This window comes from Rhinoraja longicauda, chromosome 8, assembly GCF_053455715.1.
Source record: "Rhinoraja longicauda isolate Sanriku21f chromosome 8, sRhiLon1.1, whole genome shotgun sequence".
NCBI classification, from domain to species: domain Eukaryota; kingdom Metazoa; phylum Chordata; class Chondrichthyes; order Rajiformes; family Arhynchobatidae; genus Rhinoraja; species Rhinoraja longicauda.
Window position 1 is genome coordinate 833,057 of NC_135960.1, and position 25,604 is coordinate 858,660.

The 25,604-nt window shown below is 53.9% G+C and overlaps 2 protein-coding genes across 2 annotated transcripts in view; both read left to right on the forward strand.

Moving 5' to 3' along the window:
- The window catches only part of LOC144595701 (C-X-C chemokine receptor type 2-like), a 350,033-nt gene that overhangs the window by 269,653 nt on the left and 54,776 nt on the right, over positions 1–25,604 (forward strand). The gene's annotated exons all lie outside the window — the stretch shown is intronic.
- On the forward strand, positions 1,434–23,990 carry LOC144596128 (uncharacterized). The gene is made up of 11 exons (XM_078404305.1): positions 1,434–1,556; positions 5,489–5,564; positions 5,687–5,793; positions 7,502–7,627; positions 9,163–9,269; positions 9,964–10,107; positions 13,416–13,470; positions 15,438–17,183; positions 20,500–20,594; positions 20,975–21,109; positions 22,420–23,990. Exons 2-11 carry the CDS (start codon positions 5,507–5,509, stop codon positions 22,532–22,534), a joined length of 2,688 nt encoding a protein of 895 aa, XP_078260431.1. The 5' UTR covers positions 1,434–1,556; positions 5,489–5,506; the 3' UTR covers positions 22,535–23,990.

Here is a 25,604-nt window from a genome sequence, read left to right on the forward strand (position 1 = left end):
CTGTTCACTGTACCTCGGTACACGTGACAATAAACTACACTGAACTGAACTGATGTGGTCTGGGGCTCCACATGGTGGACACACGGGGTACTGCTGGTCCTCTCTCACTTCCAGTCATGAACAAAAGACAGACACAGAGAGCCGGAGTAACTCAACGGGTCAGGCAGCATCTGTGGAGAACATGGATAGGTGACGTTTCGGGTCGGGAATGAAGAAGGGTCTCAATCCAAAACATGACCTATTCACGTTTTCCTGAGATGCTGCCTGCCCTACAGGAAGCTACAGGGAGAGGTTGAGCAGGCTGGGTCTCTATTCCATGGAGCGCAGGAGGATGAGGGGAGATCTTATAGAGGTGTATAAAATCATGAGAGGAATAGATCGGGTAGATGCACAGAGTCTCTTGCCCAGAGTAGGGGAATCGAGGACCAGAGGACATAGGTTCAAGGTGAAGGGGAAAAGATTTAATAGGAATCTGAGGGGTAACTTTCTCACACAGAGGGTGGTGGGTGTATGGAACGAGCTGCCGGAGAAGGTAATTGAGGCTGGGACTATCCCAACGTTTACATGGTACATGGATAGGACAGGTTTGGAGGGATATGGGCCAAACCCAGGCAGCTGGGACAAGTGTAGCTGGGACATGTTGGCCGGTGTGGGCAAGTTGGACTGAAGGGCCTGTTTCCACACTGTATCACTGTGTGCCTTTAGATTTAGAGATACAGCGCGGAAACAGGCCCTTCGGCCCACCGGGTCCGCGCCGCCCAGCGATCCCCGCACCTTAACACTATCCTACACACACTAGGGACAATTTTTACATTTGCCCAGTCAATTAACCTACAAATCTGCACGTCTTTGGAGTGTGGGAGGAAACCGAAGATCTTGGAGAAAACCCACGCAGGTCACGGGGAGAACGTACAAACTCCGTACAGACGGCGCCCGTAGTCGGGATCGAACAAGAGTCTCCGGCGCTGCATTTGCTCTAAGGTGGCAACTCTACCGCTGCGCTACCGTGCCGCTCGTGAATCTGTGAATCATTGTACTTGTGCATCTGACAATAAACTTAAGTTGAGACACTTAAGTTAAGTTGAGGTTGTGGGACAATAGACAATAGGTGCAGGAGGAGGCCATTCGGCCCTTCGAGCCAGCACCGCCATTCAATGTGATCATGGCTGATCATTCTCAATCAGTACCCCATTCCTGCCTTCTCCCCATACCCCCTGACTCCGCTATCCTTAAGAGCTCTATCCAGCTGGTCTGAACTGATGAAGGGTCTCGACCCGAAACGCCGAAACCCATTCCTTCTCTCCACAGATGCTGCCTGACCCGCTCAGTTACTCCAGCACTCTGTGTCTATCTTCAGCTGTGGGATGGGAAGGGTTAAGGAATTGGAGGTGGATCTCGTGTGAAGCTGGAACACTTCCTTAGTCTGGGGAACTTCTGCAATCCAGTGAACAGGAATGGCAGCCGCCCGCCTGTAAACCCACACAGCCCCTGGGGGGCGGGGGGGGGGGAGGGGGGGGGTGACATGTCCAAGGGGCGATAGAACAGGTGACCAACAGGTAAGGTGATTGTCCACCACCTCGCCCACTGCCCCACTCTCTGCCCACCGACCCACCCCCCCCACTGACCCACCCCCCCCACTGACCCACTCCCCCACTGACCCACCCTCCCACTGACCCACCCCCCCCCACTGACCCACCCCCCCACTGACCCACCCCCCCACTGACCCACCCCCCCACTGACCCACCCCCCCACTGACCCACCCCCCCAATGACCCACCCCCCCCACTGACCCACCGCCCCAGTGACCCACCCGCCAGTGACCCACCCCCCCCACTGACCCACCCCCCAGTGACCCATCCCCCCACCCCCCCACTGACCCACCCCCCACCCCCCCACTGACCCACCCCCCCACTGACCCACCCCCCACCCCCCCACTGACCCACCCCCACCCCCCCACTGACCCACCCCCCCCACTGACCCACCCCCCCAGTGACCTACCCCCCCACTCCCCCACTGACCCACCCCCACCCCCCCACCGACCCACCCCCCCACTGAAATCCCTGTCCATGTTTCATTGATGAACCTGGTTCTGACCCAACACTGGGTTTCACCCCAACAAACCCTAGTGTGTAATCTCACCCCGCACACTAACACTATCCTACACACACCAGGGACAGTTTTACAGAAGCCAATTAACCTACAATCCTGCAAGTCTTTGGAGTGTGGGAGGAAACCGGAGCGCCCGGAGAAAACCCACGCAGGTCATGGGGAGAACGTGCAAACTCCGTACAGACAGCGCCCGTAGTCAGGATGGAACCCGGGTCTCTGGCGCCGTGAGGCAGCAGCTCTACCCGCTGCACCAACGTGCCGCACTTAATACTCAGACTGAAGGTCCCTGATCCCACTTGGCCAAGACGTTGGTGAGGCCACACTTGGAGTAATATGTTCCGTTTTGGCCGTCGTATATAGGGCTGGACAGTGTAGGCCCGGACAGTGTGGGCCCGGACAGTGTGGGCCCGGACAGTGTGGGCCCGGACAGTGTGGGCCCGGACAGTGTGGGCCCGGACAGTGTGGGCCCGGACAGTGTGGGCCCGGACAGTGTGGGCCCGGACAGTGTGGGCCCGGACAGTGTGGGCCCGGACAGTGTGGGCCCGGACAGTGTGGGCCCGGACAGTGTGGGCCCGGACAGTGTGGGCCCGGACAGTGTGGGCCCGGACAGTGTGGGCCCGGACAGTGTGGGCCCGGACAGTGTGGGCCCGGACAGTGTGGGCCCGGACAGTGTGGGCCCGGACAGTGTGGGCCCGGACAGTGTGGGCCCGGACAGTGTGGGCCCGGAGAGTGTGGGCCCGGAGAGTGTGGGCCCGGAGAGTGTGGGCCCGGAGAGTGTGGGCCCGGACTGTGTGGGCCCGGACAGTGTGGGCCCGGACAGTGTAGGGCCGGACTGTGTAGGCCCGGACAGTGTAGGCCCGGACAGTGTAGGCCCGGACAGTGTAGGCCCGGACAGTGTAGGCCCGGACAGTGTAGGCCCGGACAGTGTAGGCCCGGACAGTGTAGGCCCGGACAGTGTAGGCCCGGACAGTGTAGGCCCGGACAGTGTAGGCCCGGACAGTGTAGGCCCGGACAGTGTAGGCCCGGAGGCCCGGGCGCCGCCAAACGGAGGTTGCATTGCAACCCGTCTCCCGGCCCGGGCGGCCGCCATTGGTGGAGCGGGAGCACGTGGCCGCTGGCTGGGTGAGATCACGTGGGGCGGTGAGGTCACTTTGTCCTGTATTTGGGAGTGGGATAGTTGGCAACCCCGAGCTGTCGGGCCTGTTTCCGCGCTGTGCGATGCAATGAACATCCCCATCCTCAGTTTTGGAGGGGCCTCACTGGAGAGATGTGGGCCACACAAAGGCAGAGGGGACTTGCTTAGAAGGGCCGTCTGGGCTAGTATGAGCTGGGTCGATGGGCCTGTTTCCGTGCCGTGACTGAAGCTGTGGGGGCGGTGAACGGCAGGGTTCAGAAACAGAAAGTGAAAGCAACATTAAAGACACAACCAAACCAGCGTTCAGTATTAACCCCGATCTTGCTGGAGTGTGTGAGATGTTTATGTATTAGGTGTTTACCATTAGGTGGTGCAGCGGGTAGAGCTGCTGCCTCACAGCGCCCGAGACCCGGGTTCCATCCTGACTATGGGTGCTGTCTGTACGGAGTTTGCATGCTCTCACCAGGATATGGGGAGAAGGCAGGAACGGGGTACTGATTGTGGATGATCAGCCATGATCACACTAAATGGCGGTGCTGGCTCGAAGGGCCAAATGGCCTCCTCCTGCACCTAATGTCTATTGTCTACCTATCCAACTGTTTCTTGTTCGATGGGATAGTCCCAGCCTCAACTAACTCCTCTGGCAGCTCGTTTCATACACCCACCACCCTCTGTGTGGAAAAGTTACCCCTCAGAATCCAATTAAATCTTTTCCCCTTCACCTTGAACCTATGTCCTCTGGTCCTCGATTCCCCTACTCTGGGCAAGAGACTCTGTGCATCTACCCGATCTATTCCTCTCATGATTTTGTACACCTCTATAAGATCTCCCCTCATCCTCCTGTACTCCATGGAATAGAGACCCAGCCTGCTCAACCTCTCCCTGTAGCTCACACCCTCTAGTCCTGGCAACATCCTCGTGAATCTTCACCGAACCCTTTCAATCTTAACAACATCTCTCCTATAACTTTCAAGCTTGACAATATCTTTCCCAGCGTGTGGGATGGAAGTCGTTTCATCTTTCTTTTTTTAGCTTCGAGATACAGCACGGAGACAGGCCCTTCGGCCCAACCTGTCATACTGTACGGAAACAGGCCCTTCGGCCCAACCTGTCATACTGTATGGAAACAGGTCCTTCGGCCCAACCTGTCATACTGTACGGAAACAGGCCCTTCGGCCCTACCTGTCATACTGTCTACTTCCACTAACTCTAAACATAAATTCTCTCCTCCTTTGACATTCCTACCTACTCCCTTATTACTCTTTTATTTTTTATCTACATAGAAAAAGTCTCGGCAATTTCTTTAATCCAATTCACTACAGTCATTTCATGGCACTTTGTGTCTATCTTAAACCATCTTTTGCCACTTGCAAGTGTGTATTATGTCCCCAATTGTACATAATTGGAGACATAGTATAACATCTTACAGCTTCATCCAATGTACAAACATTTTCTTATCAGCACTGAGCCAATCACTTGTAATCAACTCGTGCCTTGTAGCCCTATCTCGTTCATCCAACTCAGTATCCTGTACCTGCCTTCTCTCCATACCCCCTGATCCCTTTAGCCACAAGGGCCACATCTAACCCCCTCTTAAATATAGCCAATGAACTGGCCTCAACTGCCTTCCGTGGCAGAGAATTCCACAGATTCACCACTCTCTGTGTGAAAAAAAACTCGGTCCTAAAAGACTTCCCCCTTATCCTTAAACTGTGACCCCTTGTTCTGGACTTCCCCAACATCGGGAACAATCTTCCTGCATCTAGCCTGTCCAACCCCTTAAGAAGTTTGTAAGTTTCTATAAGATCCCCCCTCAATCTTCTAAATTCCAGCGAGTACAAGACGAGTCTATCCAGTCTTTCTTCATATGAAAGTCCTGCCATCCCAGGAATCAATCTGGTGAACCTTCTCTGTACTCCCTCTATGGCAAGAATGTCTTTCCTCAGATTAGGAGACCAAAACTGCACGCAATACTCCATGTGTGGTCTCACCAATGCCCTGTACAACTGCAGCAGAACCTCCCTGCTCCTATACTCAAATCCCCTCGCTATGAATGCCAACATACCATTCGCTTTCTTCACTGCCTGCTGCACCTGCATGCCTACTTTCAATGACTAATTGGTGTTATCTACAGACCCCCAAATAGTAGCCCGGATGTAGGGTGTAAGATGCGGCGAGAGTTCATGCATCCGTGCGTGTTATCAGTAACCCCCCCACAGTGTGTAACAGGGGGATGTTCTTGCAGGTGAAGCTTGGACCAGTGATGGCGATGGCAGCATGTTCTGATCTCCAACTCCTGTCCGTGATCAAAGACCTGCAGAGTGAGTCCAGCAGCTTCCCTTCCCCCCACCACCATTCCGCCTCTCCCCACCCCACCCCACCCCATCGCCCCTCTCCCCCTCCCCATCCCCACTCAGTCTCTGACCTGCCTCTCTTTCCACAGTCTCCGTCCAGGAACTCAGCCAGGGCCAACAGAGAGACCAGCGGCCTGTCACGGACACTAATCCCGCCCTGCAATGCCTGTGCACTCGGCTGGAGTTCCTGCTGCAGGTGAACACCCCCACACTGTTTGGCCGAACTCTCCCTAAGTGGGTGGGAGCAGAATAAGGCCATTCGGCCCATCGAGTCTACCCCGCCATTCAATCATGGCTGATCTCTGAATGCATTCATGAGAGAGCTAGATCAAGCTCTTAAGGATAGCGGAGTCAGGGGGCATGGGGAGAAGGCAGGAACGGGTTACTGATTGAGAATGATCAGCCATGATCACATTGAATGGCGGTGCTGGCTCGAAGGGCCGAATGGCCTCCTCCTGCACCTATTGTCTATTGTCTATCTATCTCTCTCCAGAGGACACAGGTTCAAGGTGAAGGGGAAAAGATTTAATGGGAATCCGAGGGGTAACTTTTCCACACAGAGGGTGGTGGGTGTATGGAACGAGCTGCTGGAGGGGGTAGTTGAGGCTGGGACTATCCCATTGTACAAGAAACAGTTGGATAGGTAGACAATAGACAATAGGTGCAGGAGGAGGCCATTTGGCCCTTCGAGCCAGCACCGCCATTCATCGTGATCATGGCTGATCATCCACAACTATCCCAGCGTTGAAGAAACAGTTGGACAGGAACATGGATAGGACAGGTTTGGAGGGATATGGACCAAGCGCAGGCAGGTGGGACTAGGGTAGGTGGGACATTGTTGGCTGGTGTGGACGAGTTTCCACACTGTATCACTCTATGACTCTAGGACTCTGCCTTAAAAATACCCAGTGACTTGTGGCCTCCACAGCCGTCTCGGGCAAAGAATTCCACAGATTCACCACCCTCTGACTGAAGAAATTCCTCCTCATCTTCTTTCTAACAGAACCTCCTTTAATTCTGAGGCTGTGCCCTCTGGTCCTGGACTCTCCCACTAGTGGAAACATCCTCTCCACATCCACTCTATCCAGGCCTTTCCATTATTAAGGATGAGGTTTTGGGTTCCTCAGATGCTCATGTTTAAATAGTTTAGTTAATGTGCTTATAGTCCCTGCCTCAGCTACCTCCTCTGTCGGCATCTCACCTCCCCTTCAGCTAACAAGGAACCATTTTACATTTCATTGATCATCATTTGCTTTGATCTATGTAGGAAGGAACTGCAGATGCTGGTTAACACTGAAGATAGACACAAAGTGTTGGAGTAACTCAGCGGGTCAGGCAGCATCTGTGGAGAACATGGATAGGTGACGTTTCACAGAGTGCTGGAGTAACTCAGCGGGTCAGGCAGCATCTGTGGAGAACATGGATAGGTGACGTTTCGGGTCGATACCAGGGGTCAGAAGAAGGGTTATTTTTTTCCAGAGATGCTGCCTGACCCGCTGAGTTACTCCAGCACTCTGTGAAACGTCACCTATCCATGTTCTCCACAGATGCTGTCTGACCCGCTGAGTTACTCTGGCGTTTTGTGTCTATCTTAGAGCCAATTGTCGAGGATGATGTTTCAGGGTAGTTGGAAGCTGATGATAAAATAGATGAGTTTAGTTTAGTTTAGTGGGTGTCACGGTGGTGCAGCGGTTGAGTTGCCACCTCACAGATCCAGGTTCAATCCTGACCACGGGTGCTGTCCGTACGGATATGCAGCGAAGGGAGAGATATGGATCACGTGCAGGCAGATAAGAGTTGATCTTGGCATCATGTTGAGCACAGACACTGTGGGCCGAAGGGCCTGTTCCTGTGCTGTGCTGTTCTATTTTCTAAGATGGATTTATCATTCCCTCTCTCCCCAGTACGATCAGAAGGAGAGGAAATCAATTCTCGGGGTTCGGAAGGATTACTGGGATTATTTCTGCGTTTGCCTGACCAGTCACAGGTGTGGGACGGATGCCCTGAAGTTCGTTCATGGAAAACAAAAAGTAAGTCCAATGGAATCATAAGGTCATAAGAAATCTTAACGTCGGGGTGGTCACGGTGGCGCAGCGGTAGAGTTGCCGCCTTACAGCGAATGCAGCGCCGGAGACCCGGGTTCCATCCCGACTACAGGCGCTGTCTGTACGGAGTTTGTACGTTCTCCCCGTGACCTGCGTGGATTTTCTCCGAGATCTTCGGTTTCCTCCCACACTCCAAAGACGTGCGGGTTTGTAGGTTAATTGGCTTGATGCAAATGTAAAAATTGTCCTCAGTTTGTTTAGGATAGTGTTAGTGTGCGGGGATCGCTGGTCGGCGCGGAACCGGTGGGCCGAAAGGGACTGTTTCCGCGCTGTATCTCTAAACTAAACTAAAGGATGAGAGGAGATCTTATCGAAACGTATAAGATTATTAAGGGGTTGGACACGTTAGAGGCAGGAAACATGTTCCCAATGTTGGGGGAGTCCAGAACAAGGGGCCACAGTTTAAGAATAAGGGGTAGGCCATTTAGAACTGAGATGAGGAAAAACTTTTTCGGTCAGAGAGTTGTGAATCTGTGGAATTCTCTGCCTCAGAGGGCAGTGGAGGCCAATTCTCTGAATGCATTCAAGAGAGAGCTAGATAGAGCTCTTAAGGATAGCGGAGTCAGGGGGTGTGGGGAGAAGGCAGGAACGGGGTACTGATTGAGAATGATCAGCCATGATCACATTGAATGGTGGTGCTGTCTCGAAGGGCCGAATGGCCTCCTCCTATTGTCTAAACTAAAATCTTTGGGTGTGGGAGGGAACCGGAGCACCCGAAGAAAACCCACGCAGGTCACGGGGAGAACGTGCAAGCTGGAGATTCACTGTGAATCCATGCATCTGTGTATTTGTGTCTAACATCAAGAGAACAGGGAGGGTGAATGCACAGAATCTTTTACCCAGAGCAGGGGAATCAAGAACCAGAGAACATAGGTTTAAGGTGAGAGGGGAAAGATTTAATAGGATGAGAGGGGGATCTTATAGAGACGTATAAAATTATAAAAGGACTGGACTAGCTAGATGCAGGAAAAATGTTCCCAATGTTGAGGGAGTCCAGAACCAGGGGCCACACAGTCTAAGAATAAAGGGGAGGCCATTTAAAACTGAGGTGAGAAGGAACGTTTTCACCCAGAGATTTGTGAATTTGTGGAATTCTCTGCCACAGCGGGCAGTGGAGGCCGATTCATTGGATGAATTTAAGAGATAATTAGACAGAGCTCTAGGGGCTAGTGGAATCAAGAGATATGGGGAGAAGGCAGGCACGGGTTACTGATTGTGGATGATCAGCCATTATCACAGGCTTGAAGGGCCGAATGGCCTCCTTCTGCACCTATTGTCTGTGTTTCTATGTTTTTATGAAGCTGAGGGGCAACATTTTCACACAAGATGGTGGTGGGTGTGTGGAACAATTGGTGGGCCCAGGTAGCCCACGCTGGCCGGGGCTGGTCTGGTCACCGCTGGTCACCGCGGCCAGACCGAGCGGTCCCAGGATGTTGACCGCTGCGCTTTCACCCCGGCAGCTGACAACGTCGCTGGGCAGAGGCCGCGCCTTCCTGCGCTGCTGCCTCGAGGGGCAGCAACTGGCCGACGTACTGCAGTACAGCTTCCTGGACCAGCGGAGGGCCAGGTACACACTGGGGTAATGGGGTACACGGCCGGCACTGGGGTAACGGGGTACACGGCCGGCACTGGGGTAATGGGGTACACGCCCAGCACTGGGGTAATGGGGTACACGCCCGGCACTGGGGTAAACGCCCGTCACTGGGGTACACGGCCGGCACTGGGGTAATGGGGTACACGCCCGGCACTGGGGTACACGGCCAGCACTGGGGTAACGGGGGTACAGCTTCCTGGACCAGCGGAGGGCCAGCTACACACTGGGGTAACGGGGTACACGCCCGGCACTGGGGGGTTAACGGGGTGCACCCCAACACTGGGGGGTTAACGGGGTGCACCCCAACACTGGGGGAGGTGGGGGGGGCGCAGACCAACCCTGCCCCGCGGACTCACAAAGTAGATCAGAACGTCATACGTTCATATGTGATAGGAGCAGAATTAGGCCATTCGGCCCATCGAGTCTACTCCGCCATTCAATCACGGCTGATCTATCTCTCCCTCCTAACCCCATTCTCCTGCCTTCTCCCCATAACCCCTGACACCCGCACTGATCAAGAATCTATCTATCTCTGCCTTAAAAATACCCACTGACTTGTGGCCTCCACAGCCGTCTGTGGCAAAGAATCCCACAGATTCACCACCCTCTGACTAAAGAAATTCCTCACTGTAGCCAAGGTGGTCTTTCATAATCCGCTCTCTTCCAGTGACTGGTACTACGCGAGGAGCCCATTCCTGTCGGATGGGTTGAGGTGGGACATCATCGACCACCTCTACACACTCAACGAGTTAACCTTCGAACTGCCACTGGTGAATGTTGACCTGGACACCTCGTGGCCCAAAACTAGCTGGTGAGAAACGGGCACAGAGTGCTGGAGTAACTCAGTGGGTCAGGCAGCATCTGTGGAGAACATGGATAGGTGACGTTTCTGCCTGAGACCCTTCTTCAGACTGAGAGTCGGGGGGAGAGGGAGACGGGAGATAAAGACGGTGATGTAGAGAGACGTAGAACAAATGAATGAAAGATGTGCAAAGGAGTAACGATGATAAAGGGATCAGGCCGTTGTTGGCCGTGGGCTCGGTGAAAACCAGTTACAGACAATGAGACTCAACAAGACCACTTTGAAACTGTACGACCTGGGTGGGGGAGGGATGGAGAGTGAGGGAATGCAAGGGTTAAACTTGAAGTTAGAGAAGTCAGAGAAAACGTGTCGACCCCTGACCGTCACTGGAGAACGGGTCACGCACACACACACACACCCACACACACGCCCACACACACATGCACACACACGCCCACACGCACACGCACACGCACACACACCCACACACACAGGCTCACACACACGCCCACACACACACCCACACAAGCGCACACGCACACACGCACGCACGCGCACACACACAGGCCCATACACAGGCCCACACACGCACGCCCACACACACAGGCCCATACACACATGCCCACACACACACCCACGCACACACGTCCACACACACACACGTCCACACACAAGGTCACACACACAGGCCCACACACATGTCCACACACACAGGCCCACACACACAGGCCCACACACACAGGCCCACACACACAGGCCCACACAACCGCACACACGCACACACCCACACACACAAGCCCACACACATGCCCACACACACACACACATACACACACACACACACACACACACACACACACACACACACACACACACACACACACACACACACTGACCCTCACTGTGAAACTATTGTTTTTAATATAATTATCATTCATTTCAACAAAGGGCAACCAACCACATTACATGAACACAACAGCAAGATATTGGTGAGGTACGTAGATGACAGTGGGTCTAGAGGCAAGGATGAGGCTCCGAGCACTCACAGTCCAACAGGATGGTCAGATACTCTGGCACAGTGAGTTACTCATTAAATAGACTTAATCCTGACTGATGCTGATAAGGAATGTGTGCAGCAAAGGTATTATAGACTTTAGACTTACATCCCGAACACAAGCCCCTCAGGCAGAGTCGCCAACTGTCCCGTATTAGCCGGGACATCCCGTATTTTGGGCCAAATTGGTTTGTCCCGTACCAGACGCTGTAGGCCCAGACCCTGTAGGCCCGGACGCTGTAGGCCCGGACCCTGTAGGCCCGGACGCTGTAGGCCCGGACACTGTGGTAGGAAAGAAACTGCAGAAACCCACTGACTCACACAGCTATCTGGACTACACTTCTTCCCACCCGGTCCCCTGCAAAAAGTCTATCCCCTACTCCCAATTCCTCCGTCTACACCGCATCTGCGCCCGGGATGAGGTGTTTCACACTAGGCTTCCCCTCCTCCATTATAGATGAGGCTCTCACTAGGGTCTCTTCTACATCCCGCACCTCCCCTCTTGCTCCCCCTCCCCCCACTCACAACAAGGACAGAATCCCCCTCGTTCTCACCTTTCACCCCACCAGCCAGCGGATCCAACATATCATCCACCAACATTTCCGTCACCTACAACGGGACCCCACCACTGGCCATATCTTCCCATCCCCTCCCCTCTCTGCGTTCCGCAGAGACCGTTCCCTCCGTAACTCCCTGGTCCACTCGTCCCTTCCTACCCAAACCACCCCAACCCCGGGCACTTTCCCCTGCAACCGCACGAGATGCAACACCTGTCCCTTTACCTCCTCCCTCAACTCCATCCAAGGACCCAAACAGTCTTTCCAAGTGAGACAAAGGTTCACCTGCACCTCCTCCAACCTCATCTATTGCATCCGCTGCTCTAGATGTCAACTTATTTACATCGGCGAAACCAAGCGCAGGCTCGGCGATCTCTTCGCTGAACACCTGCGCTCGGTCCGCATTAACAAAACTGATCTCCCGGTGGCTGAGCACTTCAACTCCCCCTCCCATTCCAAGTCTGACCTTTCTGTCATGGGCCTCCTCCAGTGCCATAGTGAGGCCCACCGGAAATTGGAGGAACAGCACCTCATATTTCGCCTGGGCAGTTTGCAGCCCGGTGGTATGAACGTCGACTTCTCCAACTTTAGATAGTTCCTCTGTCCCTCTCTTTCCCTCCACTTCCCAGTTCTCACTCTATCTTCCTGTCTCCACCTATATCCTTCCTTTGTCCCGCCCCCCTGACATCAGTCTGAAGAAGGGTCTCGACCCAAAACGTCACCCATTCCTTCTCTCCCGAGATGCTGCCTGACCCGCTGAGTTACTCCAGCATTTTGTGAAGAAACTGCAGATACTGTTTAAAATCTGTGTCTACCTTCCGGACAGTGTATTAATGGTAGCAACCCGCCTCCTGGCCCGGGCGGCCGCCATTGGTGGAGCGGGAGCACGTGGCCGCTGGCTGGGTGAGGTCACGTGGGGCGCGGGGCGGTGACGTCACCTTGTCCCGTATTTGGGAGTGAGGAAGTTGGCAACCGTTACTTGCAGCCCACCGAGTCCGCGCCGACCAGCGATCATCCCGTGCACTAGATAGAAAGGCCTGGATAGAGTGGATGTGGAGAGGATGTTTCCACTAGTGGGAGAGTCTAGGACCAGAGGGCACAGCCTCAGAATTAAAGGACGTTCCTTTAGGAAGGAGATGAGGAGGAATTTCTTTAGTCAGAGGGTGGTGAATCTGTGGGATTCTTTGCCACAGACGGCTGTGGAGGCCACAAGTCAGTGGGTATTTTTAAGGCAGAGATAGATAGATTGTTGATCAGTGCGGGTGTCAGGGGTTATGGGGAGAAGGCAGGAGAATGGGTTTAGGAGGGAGAGATAGATCAGCCGAGATTGAATGGCGGAGTAGACTCGATGGGCCGAATGGCCTAATTCTACCCCTACAACTTGTAAACTGGTGAACTATCCCACGCACAAAGGACATTTTACAGAAGCCAATGAAACTAGAAAGCTAGAAAACCGAAGCACCCGGTGAAAACCCACGCAGGTCACGGGGAGTACGTACAAACTCCGTACAGACGGCGCCCGTAGTCGGGATGGAACCTGGGTCTCCGACGCTGTGGGGCAGCAGCTCTACCCGCTGCACCACCGTGCCAGTGTCTGGGTCACTGTATCTCACCGCCAGGAAAGAATAGAACTGTTTCAAGCTTGACGTTCAACTGCTATCAATCTGCCACTAAAGCCACAAATGTTCCCTATTGTGTTTACACAGTAAATTGTCAACATGCACAAGATCACGGACAGGTCCATCAAAGCGCCCTGTTAAGGTAACGTACAAATTCAAACATGGTTTCACCTGGAATGATGTTGTTAGTTGACAGAAACAGAGACAATAGATGCAGGAGGAGGCCATTCGGCCCCTCGAGCCAGCACCGCCATTCAATATGATCACGGCTGACCATCCACAATCAGTACCCCGTTCCTGCCTTCTCCCCATATCCCTTGATTCCGTTAGCCCCAAGAGCTAAATCTAACTCTCTTGAAAACATCCAGAGTTGTGAATCTGTGGAATTCTCTGCCTCAGAAGGCAGTGGAGGCCAATTCTCTGAATGCATTCAAGAGAGAGCTAGATAGAGCTCTTAAAGATAGCATAGTCAGGGGGTATGGGGAGAAGGCAGGAACGGGGTACTGATTGAGAATGATCAGCCATGATCACATTGAATGGTGGTGCTGGCTCGAAGGGACGAATGGCCTCCTCCTGCACCTATCGTCTATTGTCTATCCAGTGGATTGGACTCCGCTGCCTTCTGTGGCAGGGAATTCTACAGGTTCACAACTCAGTAGAGAGAGAAAGAGAGAGAGAGATAGGATTATCCTCTGGTCCACAGCGTCCACCAAGGGTTGGACTCGGAGTGAATCCGAGTTGGAATTGGTTAGTTTTGTTCAGTTTAGAGATACAGCGCGGAAACAGGCCCTTTGGCCACCAGGTCCGCAGTTTGCCTTGGTTTAGTTTAGTTTAGTATAATTCACAATCAAACACAATCACAATCACCTGCATGCAGGTACAGCAGGCAGTGAAGAAAGCCAATGGAATGTTGGCCTTCATAACAAGAGGAGTTGAGTATAGGAGCAAAGAGGTCCTTCTGCAGTTGTACAGGGCCCTAGTGAGACTGCACCTGGAGTATTGTGTGCAGTTTTGGTCTACAAATTTGAGGAAGGATATTCTTGCTATTAAGGGCGTGCAGCGTAGGTATACTAAGCTAATTCCCGGAATGGCGGGACTGTCGTATGTTGAAAGACTGGAGCGACTAGGCTTGTATACACTGGAATTTAGAAGGATGAGAGGGGATCTTATTGAAACACATAAGATTATTTAGGGGTTTAGACATGTTAGAGGCAGGAAAAATGTTCCCAATGTTGGGGGAGTCCAGAACCAGGGGCCACAGTTTAAAAATAAGGGGTAGGCCATTTAGAACGGAGATGAGGAACAATTTTTTCAGTCAGAGAGTTGTAAATCTGTGGAATTCTCTGCCCCAGAGGGCAGTGGAGGCCAATTCCCTGGATGCTTTCAAGAGAGAGTTAGATAGAGCTCTTAAAGATAGTGGAGTCAGGGAGTAAGGGGAGAATGCAGGAACAGGATACTGATTGTGGATGATCAGCCATGATCACATTGAATGGCGGTGCTGGCTCAAAGGGCCGAATGGCCTCCTCCTGCACCTATTGTCTATTGTCTATTGTCTATTAATACTGTATTAGCCAATTATGTTTTGCAACATACGAGGAACTTCATTTGCCGTACAGTAATTCAGATTAATTTAGAGATACAGCGCGGAAACAGGCCCTTCGGCCCACCAGGTCCGTGCCGACCAGCGATCCCCGCACAGCAACACTATCCTACACCCACTAGGGACAATTTACATTTATCCCAAGCCAATTAACCCACAAACCTGCATGTGTTTGGAGATCCCTGTCCAATTGGTTGGAGTCGTTGCAGGACGGTAGAAAGAAGGAACTGCAGATGCTGGTTTACCAAAGATAGACACAAAGTGCTGGAGTAACACATTAGGTCAGGCAGCATGTCTGGAGAAGCATGTCTTGTCCCGATCCGAAACGTCACCTATCCATGTTCTCCACAGATGCTGCCTGACCCACTGAGTTACTCCAGCACTCTGAGAAACGTCACTTATCCATGTTCTCCACAGATGCTGCCTGACCCGCTGAGTTACTCCGGCACTCTGTGTCTGTCTTTGACATCTCCCCACTGACCGATGTCGATGATTTGCTTCTCCCACAGCGGTTGTCCAAGATCGCAAGGCAAGACCCAGTGGTGGACGGTGGGAGTGGACACCAAGGGGGGAGAGAAGGCAACGGGATGGACGCTGATGGAAGACCACCTGGAGAAGCAGAAAGTGCCAACGTCTCAGACAACGACGGACCTCTGACAGCAGGCCCAACGTTGGCCCCAGCAACGTCAGCCCAACAACAAGGGCTGGGTCAACAGGAGGAGAGACGGGCAGAGTGGCCCCAGGTGCAAGCTCTGTTGGGCAGCCATGTTGGCGGGCAAGGCAAGGACCCAGAGATCAAGGACCCCGCGGTGGGCGGGCAGGGGGAGGCCGACGGAGACCAGGGACCTCGGCTGGAGAGGCTCAAGATGGATCTGCAGAGGAAGGAAGACATCATTGAGGAACTCGCTGGTCGTCTCACGGAGATGGAGAAGGTGAAGGTGGAGGAGTGCTCCAGACTCCAGCGGGAGGTGGCAACACTGCGGGAGATGCAGACGGAGGGGCTGAGGTTGCTGGTCCAACTGGAGGACAGCAACAAGTTCCTCAACGAAACCGTGGAGGAAATGGACGTGGTCGTCGTCTATCTGAGGCGAGCTCTCACGGCCATGGAGCAGGAGAACGCCTCGCTGAGGAGGGAGATGGCCGGGAAGGCAGCCCCGGCACAACGGGACCCCCTGGAGGAGATGGAGGAACAGAGGCCGGAGCTCAGCGGTCAGCGGGAGCTGCTCGGGCAGACGGGGCAGGTCGGCAGCCAAGATGCCAAGGGGTCAACCTCCCGCTTGGTCCAGAGTGGGGACGAGCGACCAGCGGAGGGGAGGAGCCCACGGGGCCTGGGGCTTCTGGAGGACAAGGGGCCGGAGCAGGGTGGACATCTGGAGTTGCCCACCCACTCACCCTGGCCGGAGGTCATCGGGCTCCGAGCCTCCGAGGGGCAAAGTCGGAACGCCGCGCTCCCTCCCATGGAGGCGAGTGGGGGTCTGAATGGAGGTGTGAGGGTCCCTCGGATGGAGAGGGGGGTCCTCAGGCAGCCCGTAGCCCGGGAGAAGACCCCGCCCCTGGAGCAACAGGCCCACCGGGCCCAGGAGAACGTTGCCAACCTCACTCAACATCTCACCAGATGCAAGGAATGCCAGCCGGGCCCCGGAGAGCGGGTGGGCGCGGATCTCCGCGACTCGAGGGAACTTCTGGAGGATCTCGTCCCTGCGTTGGAGTCAACGGACGACGGGAAGGCCGAGACCGAGCTGGAGATGGGGGAGGGGGAGGAGGACTTTGGCCAAGTCCGCAAGGGGAGGGGGGGACGGACAGTGGAGGGAGACGACGACGGTCGCCAGATCCACGTAGAGGTGGGGACGGCCGCGCCAACGCCAAGTGCGGCGGGGAACGAGGAGGCCGGGCGCGGCGGCGAGGACCGCTCGGAGAAGGGAGACGCTCGGCCAGAGGGAGCGGTGGTGCATTCTGCCCAGGATGGACCTTCCTCTCGGGAGGTTGCCCGGGTCCAGGAGTGGATGAAGCAGATGGAGCTGAGGCACGGGCAGAAGGTGGGATGGTTGGAGCAGCGACTGGCGAGCCTGGAGACCGAGCGGCAGAGACTGGAGGACCAGAGGGAGGTTCTGGAGGACAAGGTCGTAGGTCTGGAGGGGCAGCTCCTGCGACGGAGTGGGGAGCAGAGCGAGGCGGAGGGAGCGATCACGGGCGAGCCCGCGGGGAGCGCGGCCCCCACCAATGCCGGGCACCAGGAGACTGCAACCGCGCCCCAGGTGAGCACAGCAGCGCATGCACTAACGTGATGCCCATCGCAATACATGCAAGCAAATGTAGTCATCGCCCCCACTCCATGCCCACCAGCGCCAGTATACAGACGGCCAATTAATACACAAACCCACCAAGTACAAGCTGACCATCAATCTCCCGCACATAGAAACATAGACAACAGGTGCAGGAGGAGGCCATTCGGCCTTTCGAGCCAGCACCGCCATTCAACGTGATCATGGCTGATCATTCTCAATCAGTACCCCGTTCCTGCCTTCTCCCCATACCCCCTGATTCCACTAGCCCCCAGAGCTCTATCTAACTCTCTCTTAAATCCATCCAGTGAATCGGCCTCCACTGCCCTCTGTGGCAGAGAATTCCACACATTCAAAACTCTCTGGGTGAAAAAGTTCCTTCTCACCTCAGTTTTAAATGGCCTCCCCTTTATTCTTAGACTGTGTGGCCTCTGGTTCTGGACTCCCCCAACATTGGGAAATTTTTTCCTGCATCTAGCTAACACTAACACTATCCTGCACACGAGGGCCAATCAACCCACAAATCCATTGAGCCCACGCTGATCAGCGATTACAATAGACAATAGTTGCAGGAGGAGGCCATTTGGCCCTTCGAGCCAGCACCGCCCTTCAATGTGATCATAGCTGATCATTCTCAATTTCAAACAAGATAGCTGAGATAGAAGCATTTTCTGCAGATCAAAATGCTAAGGCTGCTTGGTAAGTTTGCAGTTAACACCAAGATTTCTGGGGCTCAGGCTGTGAGGAACGTTGTCAAGGTATATAACACGGTAAAGAAAGCTACAGAAATCGGTGGAAAGATTGGCAGAAGGAAGATAATCCAAGCAAGTGTGAGGTGTTGTTCTTTTGGGGTCAAATTTAATGTGGAAAAAAATAGAAACATAGAAAATAAGTGCAGGAGGAGGCCATTCACAGATTCACAACTCTCTGACTGAAAAAGGTTTTTCATCTCCGTTCCAAATGGCCGACCCCTTATTCTTAAACTGTGGCCCCTGGTTCTGGACTCCCCCAACATTGGGAACATGTTTCCTGCCTCTAACGTGTCCAACCCCTTAATAATCTTATACGTTTCAATAAGATCCCCTCTCATCCTTCTAAATTCCAGTGTATACAAGCCTAGTCGCTCCAGTCTTTCAACATATGACAGTCCCGCCATTCCGGGAATTAACCTAGTAAACTTACGCTGCACGCCCTCAATAGCAAGAATAGCCTTCCTCAAATTTGGAGACCAAAACTGCACACAGTACTCCAGGTGCGGTCTTACTGGGGCCCTGTACAACTGCAGAAGGACCTCTTTGCTCCTACACTCAACTCCTCTTGTTATGAAGGCCAACATGCCATTGGCTTTCTTCACTGCCTGCTGTACCTGCATGCTTCCTTTCAGTGACTGATGCACTAGGACACCCAGATCTCGTTGTACGTCCCCTTTTCCTAACTTGACACCATTCAGATAATACTCTGCCTTCCTATTCTTATCACCAAAGTGGATAACCTCACACTTATCCACATTAAACTGCATCTGCCATGCATCCGCCCACTCACACAACCTGTCCAAGTCACCCTGCAACCTCATAGCATCTTCCTCACAGTTCACACTGCCACCCAGCTTTGTATCATCTGCAAATTTGCTAATGGTACTTTTAATGCCTTCATCCAAGTCATTAATGTATATTGTGAATAGCTGCGGTCCCAGCACCGAGCCTTGCGGTACCCCACTAGTCACTGCCTGCCATTCTGAAAGGGACCCATTTATCCCCACTCTTTGCTTTCTGTCTGCCAACCAACTTTCTATCCATGCCACCCTACCTCCAATACCATGTGCTCTAATTTTGCCCACTAATCTCCTATGTGGGACCTTGTCGAAGGCTTTCTGAAAGTCGAGGTACACCACATCCACCGGCTCTCCCCTGTCAATATTCCTAGTTACATCCTGAAAAAATTCCAGAAGATTAGTCAAGCATGATTTTCCCTTCGTAAATCCATGCTGACTCGGAAAGATCCTGTTACTGCTATCCAAATGCTCTGCAATTTTGTTTTTTATAATTGACTCCAGCATTTTCCCCACCACTGATGTCAGACTAACTGGTCTATAATTTCCCATTTTCCCTCTCCCTCCTTTCTTAAAAAGTGAGATAACATTAGCTACCCTCCAATCCACAGGAACTGATCCTGAATCTATAGAACATTGGAAAATGGTCACCAATGTGTCCACAATTTCTAGAGCCACCTCCTTAAGTACCCTGGGATGCAGACCATCAGGCCCTGGGGATTTATCAGCCTTCAGTCCCATCAGTCTACCCAACACCATTTCCTGCCTAATGTGGATTTCCTTCAGTTCCTCCGTCACCCTAGGATCTCTGGCCACTAGAACATCTGGGAGATTGCTTGTATCTTCCTTAGTGAAGACAGATCCAAAGTACTGGTTCAACTCGTTGGGACAACCCTTGACACCCGCACTGATCAAGAATCTATCTGTCTCTGCCTTAAAAATACCCATTGACTTGTGGCCTCCACAGCCATCTGTGGCAAAGAATCCCACAGATTCACCACCCTCTGACTGAAGGAATTCCTCCTCATCTCCTTCCTAAAGGAACGTCCTTTAATTCTGAGGCTGTGCCCTCTGGTCCTAGACTCTCCCACTAGTGGAAACATCTTCTCCACATCCACTCTGTCCAAATGCACAAACTGCCCCATGGAGGAGTCTTCAGACGGGGGGGGGGGGGGGGGGGGGGACATCAGGGCAGATGTGGATTTGCAGAGAGTTGTGGATGCAGCCCAGACCATCACACAAACCAACCTCCCTCCCACCGACTCCATCTACACCTCACGCTGCCTCGGCAAGGCCAGCAGCATCATCAAGGACCAGTCTCACCCCGGTCACTCCCTCTTCTCCCCTCTCCCATCGGGCAAGAGGTACAGAAGTGTGAAAACGCACCCCTCCAGATTCAGGGGCAGTTTCTTCCCGGCTGTTATCAGGCAACTGAACCGTCCTCTCACCAACTAGAGAGCGGTCCTGACCTCCCATCTACCTCATTGGAGACCCTCGGACTATCCTTGATCGGACTTTGCCTGCTTTACCTTGCACTGAACGTTATTCCCTTACCCTGTATCTGTACACTGTGGACGGCTCGATTGTAATCATGTATTGTCTTTCCGCTGACTGGTTAGCGCGCAACACAAGCTGTTCACTGTACCTCGGTACACGGGACAATAAACTGGACTGAACTGATCTGACCATCCTACATCGTACATCCCCCCGTGACCCTCTCCCTGTCCCGTCTCTCCCCAGGTACCCAGCTACTCCCAGCGGTCGGCCGGAGATCGGGAGAAGGGGCCAGTGAACCGGGATACGGAATTACTGGCGCTGACCACAGCACTGGCACAGTGAGTGACCCACCCCACCCCCCACACACACACGCAGGCATGCACGCATACACACACGCATGCACGCACACGCATATGCACACACATACACGCACACACGCGCGCGCACGTATGCACGCAGACGCACATGCATGCACACGCGCGCACACATACACGCACATGCACACATGCACATGCACGCACACAAGCACACACGCACACACACGCACACGCGCACACATACACACACACACACACACACGCACACGCACACGCGCACACATACACACACACACATGTGCACACGCACACATGCACACGCACACACATACACGCACACGCACACACACATACACACCCACTAACTCACTGTGTCTGCCTGTGTGTGTGTGTGTTCGCAGGGCGGGATGTGTGGAGCGGGCGCTGAGAGCGGAGGTGAGGCGGGCGAGCGAGGATGTGGAGCGGGGGGAGGCAGAGAGACGGGAGCTACAGCTCATGGTGGCGTCGCTGAAGGAGAGGACCGTGCAGCTGATCAGGTGGGTGGGGAAGGGGGGGTGGGGGGGAGAGGGGTGGGAGAGGGAGAGGGGGGAGAGGGAGGGAGGGGAGGGGAGGGGGGGAGAGCGGGGGAGGGGGGAGGGGGGGAGAGGGGGGTGGGAGGGGGAGAGGGGTGGGTGGGGAAGGGGGGGTGGGGGGAGTGGGGTGGGAGGGGGAGAGGTGAGGGGTGGGGGGGAGGGGTGGGGGGGGAGGGGGTGGGGAGGGGATAGGGGTGGGAGGGGGATAGGGGTGGGAGGGGGAGGGGGAGAGGGTTGGGAGGGGGAGGGGGAGAGGGGTGGGAGGGGGAGAGGGAGAGGGGTGGGAGGGGGAGAGGGGTGGGAGGGGGAGAGGGAGAGGGGTGGGAGGGAGAGAGGGAGAGGGGTGGGAGGGGGAGAGTGAGAGGGGTGGGAGGGGGAGAGGGAGAGAGGGGTGGGGGGAGGGGTGGGAGGGGGAGAGGGTTGGGGGGGAGGGGTGGGAGGGGGAGAGGGTTGGGAGGGGGAGAGGGGTGGGGGTGAGAGGGGTGGGAGGGGGTGAGGGAGAGGGGTGGGGGGGATGGGGGGGAGGGGTAGAGTGGAGATGGGCTGATGGAGGTGGAGGGGGAGGGTGGGGATGGGCAAGTGTGCAAGAGGTGTAAAGTGCGTGCACAATGCGTGTGATGAGTGTGTGTGTGAGACGTGTGGCGAGAGCGTGCATTGAATGTGCAAAGTGTGAGCAACAATTGTGCAAGCAGTGGGTGTGAGGTGTGAATGGTGAGTGTGCAAGGAGTGTACAGTGGGTGTGTAGTGGGTGTGTAGTTTGTGAGCTGTGGGTGTGCGTGGCAGGTGGGGTGAGGTGAGCCTGCAAGAAGATTGCTGTACGTGTGCAAGGCATGACCAGCAAGTGTGCTGGACATGTGCAGTGAGTTTATGGTAAGTGCGTGGTGAGTGTGCGAGCCATGCTGTTGGATTGCATTGAGTGTGCAATGGGTGTGCAAGGCATAGAAATGCGTGTGCAATGAGTGCGCACGGCATTACAGTGTGGCGAGTGTGCGATGAGTGTGCAAGCCTGTGTGGCGAATGTGCGAGGCATGCTATTGGTTGCATTGAGTGTGGAATGAATATGCAAAGCATTGCAGCAAGTGTGTGGCGAGTGTGCAATGAGTGCAACGCATTACGGCGGGTGTGCGGCGAGTGTGCAAGCCTCTGTGGCGAATGTGCGAGGCGTGCTATTGGGTTGCATTGAGTGTGCAAAGCACTGCAGCTAGTAGGTGGCGAGTGTGCAAGCCAATGAGGTGAGTGTGCGAGCTGTGCTGACACTACCACTGTGCCACCAGGGAGAAGGACGAGCTGTGGCAGAGATCGGTACAACTGGACTCACCCCCCCACCCCCGCCCCGACACCCCCCCACATCGGCACCGCCTCGGCCTCCACAGCAGCTGGCGGCTGTGACCCCCCCCTTCCCCCTCCCCGTCCCCCCTCTGCCCGGCAACACCGATCCTGGATAACCGACCCCCCCCCCCCCCCGACCGACCCACTGATCTTCCGGAGAGATTCCCGCTCCTGACGCCCATGTTCCACCGCCGGAGGTTACAACGGGAGCCGTGACGCTGGGCGCCGACGCTCCCGAATCCGGGCGGCACACCGCGGGAATGCCGGGAGTTTCGGAGGCAGCGGGGGGATGGGACGGAGTCCGGGGAAGGAGATCGGGAACCTCGTGCCCTGGTGTCGACACAACAACCCCTCCCTCAAAGACAGACACTGAGTGCTGGAGTAACTCAGCGGGTCAGGCAGCATCTGTGGAGAACATGGATGGGTGACGTTTCGGGTCGAGACCCTCCTTCAGAAACTCAACACCTTTCTCTCAATGTCAGCAAGACAGAGGAGATAGTGGTGATCTTCAGGGAGTGTAGTGGATAACATACCCCAGATCGGATGGTTGAAAACTTCAAGTTGCTAGGAGTCGATATCACCAACAACATGTCCTGGGCCACCCACACTGAAGCATCGACCAGGCTGAGGAGGTTCAGCACGTGCCCAACAACTCTCACCAACTTCTACAGATGCGCCGCAGAAAGCATTTTAACGAGATGCATCACAGCGTGGTTTGGGAACAGCTCATCCAAGATCCGCAAGAAACCGCAGAGAGAGTTGTGGACGCAGCCCAGACCATCACACAAACCAACCTCCCTCCCACCGACTCCATCTACACCTCACGCTGCCTCGGCAAGGCCAGCAGCATCATCAAGGACCAGTCTCACCCCCGGTCACTCCCTCTTCTCCCTCTCCCATCGGGCAAGAGGTACAGAAGTGTGAAAACGCACACCTCCAGATTCAGGGGCAGTTTCTTCCCGGCTGTTATCAGGTAACTGAACCGTCCTCTCACCAACTAGAGAGTGGTCCTGACCTCCCATCTACCTCACTGGAGACCCTCGGACTATCCCTGATCGGACTTTGCCGGCTTTACCTTGCACTGAACGTTATTCCCTTATCCTGTATCTGTACACTGTGGACGGCTCGATTGTAATCATGTATTGTCTTTCCGCTGACTGGTTAGCACGCAACACAAGCTGTTCACTGTACCTCGGTACACGGGACAATAAACTAGACTGAGCTGAACTGTTATCCAGCGTTTCGTTGGGACGGTTGATCAAAGATCACGGATCCCAGAGTCCGGCGCTGGGCACGGAGTCTGGGAATCATGGGCAAGTTTGGGAAAGGAAATTCAGACACACATCTACAATGACAAGACCAGGCAGAGGGACCTCAGGAAGCGTGGTGGACAACTTGCCACAGTCAGCAACTGTGGTGCCGAAGACTTACACAGAGTGCTGGAGTAACTCAGTGGGTCAGGCAGCATCTCTGGAGTACATGGATAGGTGACGTTTTACTGTGCTGGAGTAACTCAGCTGGCCAGAGTTGACTGTAAACAGACTCTAGCAGTGATGACAGTGGAATAATGGCAGGAATCTCTGGGAATAATCCGGAAGATGCAGGATCTTTTCGTTTCAAAGAGGAAGAAAGATTCTAGGGGGAGAAAGAGACGACCGTGGCTGAACAAGGGAAGTCAAGGACAGTCTGAAACTAAAAGAGAAGGCGTACAACATAGCAAAGATTAGCGGGAAGCCAGAGGATTGGGAAGCTTTTAAAGAAAAACAGAATGTGACTAAATAGAAAATACGGGGAGAAAATGTTGTGTCTCTGGTGTAGGAATGAACTGCAGGTGCTGGGTTAGACAGTAACCATATAACCATATAACAATTACAGCATGGAAACAGGCCCGTTCGGCCCTACCAGTCCACACCGACCACTTTCTCTGACCTAGTCTCATCTACCTGCTCTCAGACCATAACCCCCCAATCCCCTCCCATCCATATACCTATCCAATTTACTCTTAAATAATAAAATCGTGCCTGCCTCCACCACTTCCACCGGAAGCCCATTCCATACAGCCACCACCCTCTGAGTAAAGAAGTTACCCCTCATGTTACCCCTAAACTTTTGTCCCTTAATTCTGAAGTTATGTCCCCTTATTGGAATCTTCCCCACTCTCAAAGGGAAAAGCCTACCCACGTCAACTCTGTCCGTCCCTCTTAAAATTTAAAAAACCTCTATCAAGTCCCCCCTCAACCTTCTACGCTCCAAAGAATAAAGACCCAACCTGTTCAACCTCTCTCTGTAGCTTAAGTGCTGAAACCCAGGCAACATTCTAGTAAATCTCCTCTGTACCCTCTCCATTTTACAATAGACAATAGACAATAGGTGCAGGAGTAGGCCATTCAGCCCTTCGAGCCAGCACCGCCATTCAATGCGATCATGGCTGATCACTCTCAATCAGTACCCCGTTCCTGCCTTCTCCCCATACCCCCTCACTCCGCTATCCTTAAGAGCTCTATCCAGCTCTCTCTTGAAAGCATCCAACGAACTGGCCTCCACTGCCTTCTGAGGCAGAGAATTCCACACCTTCACCACCCTCTGACTGAAAAAGTTCTTCCTCATCTCCGTTCTAAATGGCCTACCCCTTATTCTTAAACTGTGGCCCCTTGTTCTGGACTCCCCCAACATTGGGAACATGTTATCTGCCTCTAATGTGTCCAATCCCCTAATTATCTTATATGTTTCAATAAGATCCCCCCTCATCCTTCTAAATTCCAGTGTATACAAGCCCAATCGCTCCAGCCTTTCAACATACGACAGTCCCGCCATTCCGGGAATTAACCTAGTGAACCTACGCTGCACGCCCTCCATAGCAAGAATATCCTTCCTCAAATTTGGAGACCAAAACTGCACACAGTACTCCAGGTGTGGTCTCACCAGGGCCCGGTACAATTTCAACATTACATCCCAACTTCTATATTCGATGTTCTGATTTATAAAGGCAAGCATACCAAACGCCTTCTTCACCACCCTATCCACATGAGATTCCACCTTCAGGGAACAATGCACAGTTATTCCCAGATCCCTCTGTTCCACTGCATTCCTCAATTCCCTACCATTTACCCTGTACATCCTATTTTGATTT